The 16,773-nt window shown below is 39.3% G+C and overlaps 1 protein-coding gene across 1 annotated transcript in view; it reads left to right on the top strand.

The window, feature by feature from the left end:
- Positions 1-239: 239 nt before the first annotated feature.
- LOC133824861 (uncharacterized) overlaps positions 240-16,773 on the top strand; it is a 30,032-nt gene continuing 13,498 nt past the window's right edge. Inside the window, exons 1-3 of the mRNA XM_062257867.1 lie at positions 240-843; positions 1,246-1,395; positions 1,660-1,803. Coding sequence (XP_062113851.1) covers positions 264-843; positions 1,246-1,395; positions 1,660-1,803 — 874 coding nt within the window. The 5' untranslated portion in view covers positions 240-263. The remainder of the gene's footprint in view (positions 844-1,245; positions 1,396-1,659; positions 1,804-16,773) is intronic.

Raw genomic sequence — 16,773 nt, 5'->3', positions numbered from 1 at the left:
TATTGTCCTTAAAAAAGAAAAGAGAGTGACTTTCTTTTATATATAAATATTAATATTCGTACTTTACTTTTATGGGGATTCTAATATAAAATTGAAGTGTAAGATTTACACTCATATTTATTTTACTTTATAATTTTAGTTTGTTTGACGAAATGATTACATTTTTTTTTTTTAAAAGCAAAACAATTGTCATATTATTAAACTGCTACATATATATAATAGAAAGACAATAAGGAATACTGAAATATCGATCTGAAAAAAAAATGGATTCAATCTCTTCTCAGCCTCCTTCTCCTTCTTCTTCTAACATAGATCGTAATAAAAATCATGAAATGAGACAAAGTTATGGAAAAGAGCTCTTCAACTACATCATGAAAGGAGAATGGGACAAAGTTGTGGAACTATATAATGCCAAACCGAAGGCTCACGGAGCAAAGGTTACCAATTCAGGCCACACGGCGTTGCACTTGGCCATATCAGACTATAAAGAAGACGTTGTCGAACTTCTTGTAAATCATATTAGGGAGAAGAACACGGAAGACGTGCTAGGAATAAAAAACGAGCAGGGCTGCACTCCTCTCCATTTCGCGGTGTCAATGGGCAGTGTTCGAATGTGCCAATGTATTTTGGATGCGGACAATTCACTCATCGGAGTCCAAAACAACAAGGGCGAGACGCCACTCTTTTGGGCTGTTCTCTACGGCCAAAAAGAGGCTTTCCTTTGCCTCGATTACTACTGCCGCCGCTTCTGGAAGGACAAGTTTAGCGAGCAGGCATATACTTATTGTCGAAGGAATGATGGGGAGAATATTTTGCACTGTGCCATTATGGGGGAGTACTTCGGTGAGCTATAATAATAAATATCTAAATTTCTTTTTAAATTTAAATAATTTTTTCAAAATACCAATTATCAAAAGAATATATATTAATTAGTTTATAAGATGTATAACTTTTATATATATATATAATTTTTAAATAATAGTGTTTTTTTGGACACATATCTTATTAAACACATTTTACATTTTTGTGTTTAATAGATATATGTTCGGACGTCGGTTTTTAATCCCACCGTTATCTATATATTGTAGTAGTAAAATAAAGCTATTCTCTTAGATTAGAGTCTTATTTTGTTTATAATCATTTACTTATTCATGCATGTATATTATTAATTAATTTTTTTTGGGAGTTGGGATTATATATATATCAATGTATATATATGTACGTGTATAATGTAATTGTCCGCAGATTTGGCGCTTCACATAATAGACCTATACAAGGATCTTATAAATTATAGGGATGAGAAAGGATTTCTGCCACTACAAACTCTGGCCACAAAGTCTTCTGCTTTCAAAAGTAGCCATACCTTTGGACGATGGGACAAATTCATTTATAATTGTAAGTATACTTTTGATAATATTTTACAAAATAATCTCTGTCTAAAAATTCGATTAATTATCTAAATTTTTTGATTTATTGTCTAAATTATTATCAGAAGTTATTTTACAATAAATTATCAAAACTAAACTACAGTGCAAAATAACTTTAGAAAAATAAACCATTTTGCTAAAAAAAAAGCCATTTATATATATTTACATAGTTGGGATGTGCCCTAATTGGTTGCTTATATTGTTTTTTTTTTGTAAATTAATAATTTGGAAGGCATATTGGTGGAAGAGCTGAAAATAGAACATTACGATGATAAGAAGAGAGGTGGACCACCCAACGAAAAAACCAACTGCTATCCTAAAAACTATCAAGTGTGTGCCAATTTCTTTGAGTTGCTTAAGAGAGCCATTCAAGTTGGTATGTCAATTCTTATCTTTCAATATATCTAAATATTTGTTTATAGTAGATCGAAAAAAAATCAATATATATCTATAAACAACTACGAGTATGATATGAGCTAATCATAGTTTATAAGGTGAGGGTTTTTTTTGTTTATATATATGTATTATATTTTTCTAATGTTTGTAATAGAATATCTTTTCTTAATTAGAAAATATAAAAAAAGAATAAAGTGTGTCAATATAGAACAATGATTGGTGGAATTGAAGACCTTGCAATAGTTATTTAAGTTGTAAATTACTTTCTTTGGTTAGTTATTTCTTCTTTCAATAGGCTGAAGACACTTTGTACACATACAGTTCCTTTATACAAATGCTCACACATTTGTACAGATTCTTCGTCTTCCTCTATATTCTCCAAGTCACAATTCATCGGTTATCATGGCATCAGAGCCAAAGTCCACCCTACTTCTTCTAATTCCGCCTTCATCACTATTGTTCTTGCTTCACTTCCAAAAACTCCCTTTACTCTGATAAAGAATTGAAGTTCAATCTAAAAACCAATTAATCGGTGATTAGTAGAGTTTCTCATGCTCTTATAAATGGTACAATATTCTTATACTAGTTCCATGTGGGATACCATACTCCAATATCCCCCCTCCCCTCAAGATGATTGTTATTTTTTGCTCACCAATCTTGAATCACTGGATCACAAGTAGCCATTTCTTAGCTTGCTTATTGTTTTTGGATCTTAATTGTCTTCTTGCTCTATGCGGATTAGCTTACTATTTGAATCTCGAATGTCTTGTTGCACTATTCAGATCCCATGCAGATTACTTTTTTTTTAAGATAAAAATGTATAGTTTGACTCAGTATTTGGATCAGTGTGTATCGAATGTATGCTAGGGATACGACTCTTGATATCATGACAAGAATTGTGGGGTTCCATCTAAGAACCAATTGGTGATTAGTGGAGTTATCTATGTTCTTATAAATGACTTAATATTCTTACACTTGTTTCATGTGGGACATCATACTCCAATACACTCTAAATATCCCCTAATTTTTCCTCTCCTCTATGTTAACCAACCCTTTCTATCAAACTTGATGACACCGATTTTTGATTTGGAAACAACTCATGAATGTAGTGGCAGCTCACAACCTGGATAGCTATCTTAATGGTTCCCTCCCTTTGTTCACCGCGATTCTTTGATGCTCACTCAATCCCATCGAACCTAGACTACATCTCTTAGCACCGTTTCAATCGCCTTTTTATGAGTTGGATTTATGCATCCTTGTTTGAATCCATGCTCACCCAAATAATTTGCTACATTAGCGCCAAGAAAATTTGGGAAGCACTTGAGCAAATCTTCATTGCTTGAACAATGACTCAAGTGATTGAGCTCTGCACTTCCTTGCAACACATTTTAAAAAAAAGGTCTCTCAATCCTCAAACTTTTGTAATTTTTGTTTTGTTTATCATAATCTAATAGCAATTGGAGAGCTAGTCTTGATAATATGTACCTCCTTACCTACTTTTTTGATGGTCTAGATTATGACTACCATAAGTTTGCCACTTCGATTCTTACTTGCTCAGACAAGCCATCTCAAGAAGACTCTCATAGCCTCTTCCTTAGTAATGATTTTAGTCTTGAAAGACAAACAACTTATAATCAAATTGTCAATCCTTCAGCAAATCTTGATAAAACCAATCATTGCCCCATTTTTTCCTCCTAGTCCTATTTCCCCATATTTCCTAACTTCTTCCCCAAACATTTTTTGCCCTCTAAACAACCAGCATGGTCTTCCCGGTCGATCCAATTTCAATCCCTGGATTCCAAACCTTCCTCCACAAACTCTATGGCACCAATATCAAAGCCAAAAATGTTGCCAACCTAGCCACATAGCGACAAAATCTCCAGTATCTTCCTAATCCAAATCCTAACAATAACACTTATGTTACTACGTACTGCTTAAGATTTTTCGTAATCCTTCTACATCTCAATCTAGTAGTATTTCTTCTTCATTGCAAGACTAGTTTACTTGGTTCATGGACAACGCTGCCACCCATCACTTTATATCTGACCTCAACTCTTGCGATAGTGTCACTCAATACTTTTTATTTTCCCTTTATTTAATCTGATTAGTATCACTCAATTATGCAATGATATTTGTGCATATGTTGAATTCTTTCCTACTCACTGCATATGTTAAACGTCAAAACACCCATCAACTTCTTCTACAGGGTCTACTTGAAATGGCCTTTATCATGTCCGACTATCTTCCTTTAATTCTCTACCATCGAGTTCTAGTCACTCCTCTTCTCATGTCTTCCTTGCTCGTACTCATGATCCAGCCATTTGGCACCTTTGCTTATTAGGAGATCAATCTATCTCTATTGTTAATCAAGTTCTTGATGCTTGTAATCTTTCACCTAGTCACTTTTAAGTCATATATTGTTTACTTTTTCAAACTCTAGAGTTGTTTCACCTTTCCAATAATTAATACATATGGATTATTTGTGTGGAGTAGCGAACCCGTGCTTTCAGTAATGTCGAACATAAAAATCGATTTATTGTCGAAACATGGATTTCTCTTCTAGCACATTCCCATTTCCCTTTGTCATATTGGTCATTTGCCTTTTCAACTGCTGTATATCTCATCAATAGATTACCATCTCCCCTCTTACAACACAACACCCTTTATTAACTCCTATATTACAAACCACTAAACTATGAGTTTCTTTAAGTCTTTGGGTATGCTCGTTTCCTGTTTCATTGACCTTACAACAAACATAAATTACAACTTATCACTGCCTTGATTTCTCTTAGGTTTCAAGAAGGCAACTTTATGTTCGTTTCTCATAAGACGTACTATATTTTCATTGTTCTTTTGTATGTCGACGACATGCTCATCAATTGAAAATCTCAGCATGATATTAGTGCTCTAATTACTTATTGCAAGCTCACTTTTCTGTCAAAGATCTTGGTTCGATTCATTACTTTCTTGGTCATGAGATTCAACATTCTCCTTCTAATTTACATATATGCCAAACAAAGTATATTACTAATTTATTAACCAAGGCTTCTATGTTTGACTCCCTAATGATGTGACTAATCCAATGGTGTCTGGTTCATGATGGCACTTCCCTTGTTGATGGTTCAAACTGTTGTAATATTTTTATAGCTTTTCAATAATGGAGCATCACTCGTCCTAACATATCCTTCTCTGTAACGCCCTATCTCCTTAGAGTCGTTACTAGGTGAGTTTAAAACGTGCATTTAACTCGCTAATCGAGGTTTTAAGGTAAATGTGTAATTAAATCATAAACAGAGACATAAACTTTGAAAATAATTCCATTTACTAAAATTCATAAGACAATTAACATTTTGGATCCCAAAATACTGTTTATATATAGTTACAACTCAAAATATATTTAAAGTCGACTAAACGAAAAAATATGATTCTTTACAAACAACTTCCAAAAATACCCCTGGCCGTGGCAGCCAGGCAGACCAGACATGTACGCGTCGCATCACGCTTTCCATACTCATGGTCGGTTGACTTTCTCCTTGCCGTTACCTGCACCACAGAGCACCTGTGAGCTGAAGCCTGTTAGAATGAAAGATTTGAATCCAGAATAAATGAAGAATAAGGAATATTCTGCCAGCTATTGGCAGCTAGTACACTGCATTACCATTCCACATTTTCAGCTGTTACCACTCCACAATCAGAGCAATATCGATCGTACCACAATGGTCCCAAAGGGAATATTTTTTTGTTATGACTCAGCCAATAGGATTACTGTATTACATTCCTTTTGTGTATATATATATATTCAAGGCAAGTCCTTATCACTGAAATGAATGTTGAGCAATATACAGAAAATACAATACAGTTAATTACCATTTTCTGCCTTTTTACATTTATCAATTTGGTATCAGAGCCAGATTCAGATCCTACCATAAATGGCCTCTCAAATCGATGACAACACCTCTTCTGCCACTAATCAAGACAATGCCCCTGAGAGTCCTCTCATTGCCACCGTTCTTCCTCCATCTCCAAATATTCCATCACCTTTTCAAAGTCTTTCTCCTCTGACTATCAAGCTCGACAGAGCCAACTATGCATACTGGAAGTCTCAGGTCCTTCCAGCCTTGCGTGCACATGATCTACATGGCTACATTCTTGGCACCAAAATATGCCCTCCTCAGTTTGTGGATAATACCATCGGCGGCACCTTTCCTGGTGAAACTCGTCAAGTCAATCTTGGTTTTGCTTTATGGAGAAGAACAGATCAGGCCATACTCAGTTGGTTGCTCAACTCAATTTCCGAGTCCATGTTTGGACATGTTGTCCGATGCCATACGTCTGCTGAACTATGGAATACCCTGGAGCTGCTGTTTACAACAAGCTCAAAGGCTCTCATCTTGCAACTGAGATTTCAGCTTCAGTCACTCAAAAAGGGAAGTTTGTCTATACATGATTATATGTTGAAAATGAAAAGTATTGCTGAAGGATTATCTGCAGCAGGTCAAATAATATCTGATGATGACTTGATCCTATACATTTTAGGAGGCTTAAGTCATGAATATGAAGCTGTTGTTATCAACCTTACCTCACGACATGACCAAGTCACTTTGCAGGAGGTGCAATACATACTTCAAAGCCAGGAAATGCGCCTTGAATAGCAAAACACTCTCACCTCGGGTGACTTCTCAATGCCTGCTGCCAATCTTGCTACTCAGATGCGCAGAAATCTAAATATTAGGAGTTCCAATAACCAAATACAGGCGCACGACAGAGGTACCAACTATCGTGGTCGTGGCCGAGGCAGAGGAGGAAGATTCAACATCAACAATCGGCCAATCTGTCAATTGTGCAATCGAACTGGTCATCTTGCCTCCAAATGTTACCATCGGTTTGACATAAACTTTTTGACACCTACCTCTTCCTTCAACACCAACACCAATCAGAATACCAATCAAGCCATTGCAACTGAACAGTAAGCATTCGTCTCTTCTACATGCAGCAACAACAGTGACCATGCTTGGTACATCGATAGTGGGGCTACAAATCATGTGACTGCAAATGCCTCTAACCTGCAGCAAAAATCAAAACCGAAAGGTACCTCTCATCTTCTTATTGGCAACGACTTTCCTCTATCTGTCACTCATATTGGCTCAAGCAAAATAACAAATGCAAACTTTACTACTTCTCTGCTACTAAAGAACATTCTCTGTGTACCACAAATCACCAAAAACTTGCTATCTATTTCACAGTTAACCAGAGATAATTCTGTATTTGTTGAATTTTATGCTAATCATTGTCTTGTGAAGGATCTAACTACGAAGAAGGAGCTGCTTTGAGGAGTGCTTAGCAATGGATTGTACCAGTTGCAACTTGATTCATCATCATCATTTTCAGTTTCAAATTCCAGCTGTTTTCTTTCCTCTAAGTGCATCACTGCTGCCAGTCATATTGAGTCCATGTCTAGTCCAGTCCAATCGAGTATGTCTTTAAATTCCAGTCCAGCTCTATCTTTGTTTGCTGAATCTGCTTTCAATTTCGATATTAATGTATGGCATATGCGTCTTGGCCATCCTAATATTAATGTAATGAAACACATGCTTTTAAATGAAAAAGTTTCCTTCAAACATAAACCAACTTTCTGCAATGCTTGTCATATAGGTAAATCCAAACATAAAAGTTACAGCACCTCTCATACAGTCACACAATCTCCTCTTGAATTAATACACTCTGATGTATGGGGTCCCTCCCCAATACTTTCCAAAGAGGCTATAGATACTATGTACATTTCATAGAAGATTACAGTAACTTTACATGGATTTTTCCCTTAAAACTCAAATCAGATGTCAAAAACACTTTTGTCCAATTCCAACAATTTGTTGAAAGAAAGTTTGATACCAAAATCAAAACATTGCAATCAGATTGGGGAGGTGAATATAGGAGCTTAGATGCTTTTCTTAAAAGTCTGGGCATTCATTTTAGACATCCCTGTCCTCACACTCACCCTCAAAATGGCAAATCAGAAAGGAAACATAGACATATCATTGAAATGGGACTCACTCTTCTTGTCCAAGCATCCATACCTCTAAAATTCTGGTGGGATGCGTTTAGTACTGCCACCTTTCTCATAAATCATCTTTCCACACCTACCTTATCTCATAAGTCTCCAATTGAACAATTATTTCAAGTCACTCCCAATCTGAAATTTTTAAAAGTTTTCGGTTGTGCATGCTTTCCTCATCTCCGTCCATACAGCAACCATAAACTTGATTTCAGGTCTGTCAAATGTGTCTTTCTAAGCTACAGTCCCAATCACAAAGGCTATAAATGTTTACACCCAAGTGGTAGAGTCTATATTGCACATAGTGTATCCTTCAATGAACTTGAATTCCCATTCTCTTCTGGTTTTGGTTCCAATGCGTCCCATGTCTCAAATCCACAATCGTCTTCATTTCAATTCAACCACTGGCTTCCTTTTGTCTCTACTTATGGTGATGATGATGAATCAACCACTGTAGCTGATGCATCTACTTGCTGCCCACACCTCGACGCATCTCCTCTCATGTCACCTTCGCATTCAGCTCATTCCCGTGATCAGCATGAAAGTCCGAATACAGTAAGCCCCTTCCCAGAAATACCACTTGTTGTTCCCCTTCCACCTGTCCCTCCCTTACCATCTCTTGCTCTACCAAATTCATCCTCTCACCCTATGCAAACACGCTCCAAATCTGGCATCTACAAGCCCAAAACATTCCTAGCTTCCTTACTAAAAGACTCCTCACTTCCTGCACTGAATTTCTCCCCTCCCGCCACTGTCAATGAAGCACTCTCCCATCCTCATTGGAAAGCTGCCATGGATGATGAAATTCACGCCCTCCTGCGTAATCAAACTTGGCACTTAGTTCCTCGACAGCCCCATATGCACATTGTTGACCATAAATGGATTTTTTGTCTCAAATTCAACTCTGATGGGTATGTGCAGCGCCATAAAGCGCGTCTCGTTGCCAAGGGATTCTAGCAGTAGCTCGGCATTGACTTCTGCGAAAGCTTCAGTCCCGTTGTCAAGCCAACCACCATCCGAGTCATTTTATCTCTTGTTGTCACATATGACTGGGATGTCCAACAAATTGACATTGACAATGCATTTCTCAATGGAACCCTTGATGAAGAAGTCTTTATGTCTCAGCCAGCTGGTTACGTTAATCCTGCCTTTCCAGATGCCGTTTGCAAAGCTTAACCGTGCCTTATACGGCCTAAAACAGGCTCCTCGAGCCTGGTTCGATCGCCTGCGCACATCTATGCTTGACCTTGGTTTCAAACACTCTGTATCCAACACTTCACTATTTTACTACATCAATGGTGATGCTCTTCTATATGTCTTGGTATACGTTGATGACATCCTCCTCACGGGCAACAATTCTCAGCAAGTTCTTCATATTATCTCTCAGCTCCAACAACTATTTGCGCTCAAAAAGCTTGGCCTTGTCACATACTTCCTCGATTTTGAGACAGCTAGGGGGCACGATGGCATTCATCTGTCACAAACCAAGTACTCCCTTGATCTTCTTAAACGCACCAATATGCTTGGAGCACAGCCTTGTCCCACGCCAATGACTCAAAACAACAAAATTTTCCTTAATGACAGTGATCCATTTGATGATATAACCCAATACAGAAGCACAATTGGTGCCTTACAATACTTGACACTCAGTCGGCCTAATATTGCCTATGCAGTCAATAAATTAAGTCAATTCTTACAAGCACCAACCCAAAATCATTGGATGGCCTGCAAACGGATACTAAGATACATAGCTGCAACTGTAGGCGAAAGAATCATGTTCACCAAAGCCAACAATCTGACAATCGAAAGCTTCTGCGACTCAGACTAGGCAAGCTCTCTAGATGACAGAAAATCTACAACCGGCTTTTGTGTATACTTTGGAGGTAACTTAGTCAACTGGAGCTCGAGAAAACAAAAAGCAGTGGCACGGTCAAGCACCGAAGCTGAGTACAGAGCATTGGCTCAAGCTTGCTCAGATGTAATTTGGCTGCAATCTTTATTCAAAGAGATAGGAGTAAGGCATAACAGCCCTGCCATCATCTGATGTGACAATTCAGGGGCTAGACAATTGGCATCAAATCCGGTATTTCATGCAAGAACGAAGCACATAGAAATTGACGTTCATTTCATCTGCGACAAAGTACTGAGCAAGGAAATTGAAGTAAGATATATCCCAACTGAAGAACAAGTAGCAGACATACTCACCAAATCACTACCGATCCAAACCTTTCATTATCTCAAGCACAATCTGACTGTTGCACCATCACCACAGTACAGCTTGAGGGGGCCTGTTAGAATGAAAGATTTGAATGCAGAGTAAATGAAGAATAAGGAATATTCTGCTAGCTATTGGCAGCTAGTACACTGCATTACCATTCCACATTTTCAGCTGTTACCACTCCACAATCAGAGCAATATCGATCGTACCACAGTGGTCCAAAGGGAATATTTTTCTGTTATGGCTCAGCCAATAGGATTACTGTATTACATTCCTTTTGTGTATATATATATTCAAGGCAATTCCTTATCACTGAAATGAATGTTGAGCAATATACAGAAAATACAATACAATCAATTACCATTTTCTGCCTTTTTACATTTATCAATTAAGCCCAACAAGAAAACTCCACATAAACAGATAACATACGCATATGAACCATTTAGCATATAACCAATTTGTCCATAAACTAAACACATACGACCATGCCGTCTCAGGCACTTTACCAGGCCCTGAGTTGCAGTCTACACCGTAAGGATATCCCAGGTATCCTTTAGGGTCTTACCCTGGGCAACTCGCACTCTGCGTGCTAAACGTTGCTCCCAGCCCCTTGTCGTTCTCGACCTTCGCCATTCCCGTCCTTCGCCATTCCCGTCCTTCGCCGTTCCCGGCCCTAGCCGATCATTCACATATATGCATACACAACATAATTTAAACATATACTAACATATTCAATGGGCTACACCCAACAAATAATCATATAGGGCCGTGCCCTGCAACACAACTATGGGGCCTCGCCCTGCTCTATGGGTACAATAGTTTTCTTACCTGTGTCCCGAGCTTCCTGAGCACTGAACCCTCGAGCACGGTCCTCTAGTCCGAGCCTCTCCGAGAACCTAGTCACAACACGCAAATAGCATCCCCATTACTAACCAATTCAAAAGTGTCTCCCGAAACCAAACCCGAGCCCTCGGAACCTCCCGGAACCCCACACAAAGTGGCGGAAGCGTCCCCCGAGCCCCCTGGGCAAAAGCCTAAAAACCACAATTTTCCCCTGCCCAGAAATGGCCTAGCGCCGCGGTGCCACCCTATGAGGGTCGCGGCGCCCAGAAAGGCCCATGTTCACTGATGCAGCCTAGGGCCGCGGCGCTCCTTCGCAAACCCAGAAATCTGGGTTTCTCCAAATGTTTTCCTCGAGCCAAAACACTCCCAAATCACTACCAAGACTTACCTAAGTCCCAAATTCAATTCAAAACCCCACATAGACCATCTAACAACTCAAAAACATCAACAATAAGTTCAATCACACAATCAAACCTACAATTCACAAATTGGTTTAAAACTTCAGAAACTTAAACCAAGCCCTTCAAAACTTAAACCAGAACTTGTAAAACTTAAACCATCCCTCAGAATTCTTAAACCACACCAGCAATCGACCAAACAGAGATGCATGAAACCCTTACCTCAAATGGAGATTTGACCCTGGGCTGCTTTCCCAATCAAATTCCAAGCTTAATTCAACAAAATTCAAGCTGAACCTAACCATAATTCATCCCAAGAATTCACCAAACAAAACACACAATTCAATTCTCAAACCATGATATTCTTAGCTTAAATCTACACATAATTTCACAGAATTCCCTTACCTCAATATGTAGAGCAATTCTCTAAGTTTTCTGGCCTCAATTCCCTTCTTGGTCCCACAAAAATTCAGAGATTTCTCTCCTTCCCTTCTGTTTTTCCATAGTTTCCTCTAGAGCTCCCAAAGCCAAGCTCTTGCATAAACACAAGGATAGGTACGTTCCAGCCTTTCCCCTCAGCCAAGGTTATCTATAACCAAGCCAAAAGACCCATTTGCCCTTCCATCTAACTCTCTTTCTAACTAAACCTCAAGGGCAGCCAAGACCTTTCCTATTCTTTTACATAAATACCACTTTCTCACTTAAAGTAACTATCATCAATGGTTACCTATGGTTACCCAAGTTACCAAAATGTCACTAACCATTACTTACAAATTCCCAAACTCAAGTTATAATATTCCCAAAATACCCCTAGGCTCCTCCCGAGCCGGGTATTTAATCCCGTTGTAACTTTAAGCGGAATGGCTCTCTAGGACCGTCTCGGAATGTGCATCACAAATAAATCACAATTATATCAACAATATCACATATATTACATTTATGCCCTCAACGAGCTCAAATTACCAATTTGCCCCTAACAACCAAATGGGGCCCACATGCATATTTTTTTCACCTAAACATGCATTCTAACCACATATTCATTAAATTCACATAAATTAGTACAATATAACAATTATTTCCCTCCAGGCACACTAATCAAGGCTCCAAGTCTTATTAGCAAATTTGGGTCGCTACATTCTCGGTGAACAAACTTTGTTAATTCATGCATAATCCAACCACCCCATTGGTTGGTGTAACACCCCAAACTCCAGGGACTGTTACAGTGTGCCTTGTAACCAGTGCTAAACTCGCTAATCGAGTCATTTGGCCAAAATCGTGTAACTAAGTATGATTAGCGGTTTAGGGATTAAAATTTTTGGTTAAGATGTAACGTTTCATTAGAACGTTTATTATATACATTGGGATCCCAAAAATATAATTTAAAGGTCTATTACAAGAAAATATTTACAACCAGCCGATCTAGGCGGCAAAACAGGGTTTATCCCTAGTTCCTCTTCAAACCTCGGCCGTGGTGGTTGAGCAGCTGCATATGTACACATCGCCACATAAGCTCTCCAACTCAAGGATGGTCCAGCTTTCTTTTGCCTTTACGTGCACCACATAGTACCCGTGAGCCGAGGCCCAGCAAGAAAACTCAATATGCTCATGAACAGTAATAACATGTCATCAAATCATAAGGCACACGCCTAGCAGATATAGCCCTACTCAGGCAGGCAAGCAAAACCACGTAACAATGGGTATCCAGGATAAAGAATCCTGCCTTCCTGAATGGACAACTATCAAGTCAGTCTCAATCAGATAAGTGATTTAACATTGATGGTTCCAGTAACCATACTGGGCTGATAGCCTGAATAAAAGATAGATGACTGATAAGTCCATCTCGGTCAGATGACTAATAAGTCTATCCCGGTCAAATGACTGATAAGCTCATCTCGGTCAGATGACTAATAAGTCTATCCCGATCAGATAACTAATAAGTCCATCCCGGTCAGATGACTAATAAGTCCATCCCGGTCAGATGACTAATAAGTCCATCTCGGAGGTCCCATATCCTCCTAGCCATGTGACAAGCAGTCACCTAGGTCTTAGGCCCTGGCTCTGAATAACTAGACAAGCGCTTATAATTTTCATCAACCTTCAGGTCGGTCCAGCATTAATACCCCATATGAGTCATTCAATGTTGATATCGATTAGATCTAATCTTCATTCGGCCCTGTGTCCTCGACACTTATGCCGTTTCTGACTCTCAGGTCAGCGAAACACGACCAGTGCTCAACCCGTTGTGAACTTGACTAATAAGTCACAGCTTCACCGACGGATCTGACACCATTGCCGATTCTGACTAATAAGTCAGTGCCACACATAAGCAAGCAATGCTACCAAACATATATCATATGTCAAATATCCAAATATCAGGTACTCTGCATGCTTACTTAACTGCTACCAGCATAATTAGGACCATGCATAAACACAGAGGCTCAAGCTCTGACCAATCTCATACTCGACATCCACGGCATGCCCTAATCATATATTTCTCATGCATCATATGCATTATATTTGAACATCCAACATGCATCAAGAATAACCATGCATGTCACATATACACATGGTGCAGTTTTCTTACCTCAGATTCGAGCTAGAATGAATAAAAGAATGGCCCTTGAGAACGATCAACTTTTAGTCCTTTAGCGGTCACCTAGTCATAACCAAATATGGGACACCATCAATAAATGATAATCAATGGTTCCCAAACCAAGATCTAGCCTCCGGGATATCAATCCCCACTAATCCGGGTAGTAGGAACAATCCCGAGGCCTAAAACCATGTTCCCGGGGTCAAAACATGAAAACGGGCTGAAAACTGGGCAAGGACTGCGGCCCTGGCACCTTGGGCCGCGGACCCCAGCCGAACCTGAAGCAAGGGCTGCGGCGCCCAACACCAAGGGCCGCGGCACCCAGCAAGACCAATTTCCTGACACCTGCTTCTTCGAGCTAGGGCCGTGGCCCCCAACCTTGGGCCATCCCCAAACACGATTTCAACTTCCCAAATCCTCCAAAAACATGCCTAAACATTCCCCAATCATCAAATCAAAGTTCCCAAGCTTCCCAATGGTCCAAAACCATCAAAACCCAAGGCTCAATCGAACCAGAAACTCAACGATTCACAAAGTCCAATTCCAAGCTTAAAAACTTAAAACTTAAACTTAGATTACCTTCGATTGGGTTGTTTTCTGTCAAATCCTTCGGTTAAGAAGCTTCTAATCTTTCCTAGGATCGCTGTGCCTCGATCCTCGCTCGATTCCGACTCCTAGAACTCGAGATTTCCTCGAAAATGCTTCGGATGGCAAAAATGAACTAACGAAGGAGAACGAGAGGTTTTCTAACGTACGTTCTATCTGATAAGCTACTTCATGCTTAAGTACATTATTTTAATTATTATTCAAACTCTTTAAAAAAAATCATAAAAGAAAAAAAAAATTCCGGGTTATTACACCAAAGATCTTGAGTTTTGGGATGGTTTAGTGGTGGTTAGTGCTTGGGAGGTGGCTGTCCTGAAAAAGACAGCACCATTTGTTGCCGGCGTTAATGGTGGAGGCCGGTGGTGGTGATGGTGGTGACGAAAGTGATAGTCATGGTGGTGATGAGGGTGATGCCGTGGCTGCCATGGTGGGGGATTTTGGGTCCAAGCAAGGCTCGGGTTTACCCTTGGAAGTTGGATGTGCATGAAGGTGATAGTCTTGTGATGGTCACGTGCATGTTCATGCATTCAGCAACTGGTTACTAGTGGTTACAAGTTGGTAACCAAAGGGACTAAAATGATAGTTTGACCCAAAATTTTAAGATTTTATAGCAAGGCTTGGGATTAAATACTTCTAAGTTTTAGGTCTGATTTTAATGGATCGAGGTTTAGAAAATTTATCTAAGTAATATCGAAGATTAATAATGTACGAACTAGGCTCGGGAATTATTATTTAAGCTTCATGAAAAGTTCTAGGTTCGGGAATTAGTTTCAAAGTCTAAATTTGATGACTTAGAACTCATGAAATATTTTCAAGGACTTAGAAAATATTTTAGGAAGTACAATATTACCAATTTTAAGTCTCAAGATCAAGAAGTGGGCTCGAGGCTCATACTTTGGACTCGGGCATCGGAAAGTGGAATTTCAAGAAGTAATTGGAGTGTTGACTTGAAGTTTCGAACATGGCCTAGGATAAAATTATTATTGGAAATAATAATTTTCTAAGTTGAGTTTGGGATTTTGAGAAGGGTACTATGGTCATTTTACCCCAAGGGCTCGGGTTTGGGCCAGGGTCGGGAATTTTAGTTTTTGATTTTTAAATTCCCTTATTTATATTTAAAATCTTAGTAAAGCATAAACTAAGACATATTGTCCCAATATGATTATAGGGTCTAAACGCGATCGGAAATACTCACAATGATATAATTCGCGAAAGCTAAGGACAAGAGGTAAGGAAGTATACACCAAGAGTAACTTAGCTTGTTGTGATTCTAGTGAATTGTTTGCATGTTTGTAGATTGCTGGTTAAATTCTAGATGCTATATATGTGTGTGATTATATGGCTGGATGCGCATGATAGTACCCATCTATCGGGTTTGAATGTGCTTAGTGCAGTAAAGTTATCATGAATGTATGTCCAATGTTTATGACTGTCAAGGGAAACCTTGTGAGGGTGGATCCCATGCAGCCGTGTAGTGGGGTTCACCGTCCAGTCCGTAAAGTCATCGAGTTTTAGCGGAGATTACCCTTTTGGCACGGGATGTGAGTATTCTCTGGGCCGCGGAGGCCACCCGGGGATCATGACCCCACAGATAACTCGATGGCTTAGTACAAGGCCTTGTGAAGGCGGATTCCCCATGCAGCCGTATAGTGGGGTTATCCGCCAAGTCAGTAGAGTCATCGTGTTTTAGCGGAGTGTACCCCTTTGGTACGGGAGGTGAGGTTGCTCTGGGCCGTGGAGGCCACACTGGGATTAAAACCCCACAGATAACACGATGGCTCAGTTATATGTTTTCAGTATGTTACGCAACACTTTGACTTATGTGAATATGCTAGACATGTTGCTCAGTTTGCAGTTTCTAGATATGAATTTCTGTTATGCAAAGTTTGTTTTGGATAGTAGAGTCATAAGTTGTAGCTAGCTTCCTTACTGAGCTTTATAGCTCATCAGTTACTCTGTGTGTGTAGGTAAGGGCAAAGCTTAAGGAGCAGTGCAATGAGCTGGAGGGGATTCTGTCTGAAGTATGCATATTGTGAAACAACCGACCTGCAGGGTTGTCAGGGTTCTCTTAAGTTTTCCGCTAAGTCTAGTAAAAGTTTTATCAATTTAATGTTTACTAGTTCAACTTAAAGAAGGCCCTATGGCCACAGACTATTTATTAAGTTACGTTTAAACTACATTCTGTTTTTAAAACTATGGGATCCCATCCAAATACTATTTTATTTCAAAGTACTCCAATG

This window comes from Humulus lupulus, chromosome 3 (assembly GCF_963169125.1).
Source record: "Humulus lupulus chromosome 3, drHumLupu1.1, whole genome shotgun sequence".
Taxonomy (NCBI): Eukaryota; Viridiplantae; Streptophyta; class Magnoliopsida; order Rosales; family Cannabaceae; genus Humulus; species Humulus lupulus.
Note: the sequence above shows the minus strand (reverse complement) of the source record. Positions and strands in the feature narration are given on the sequence as shown.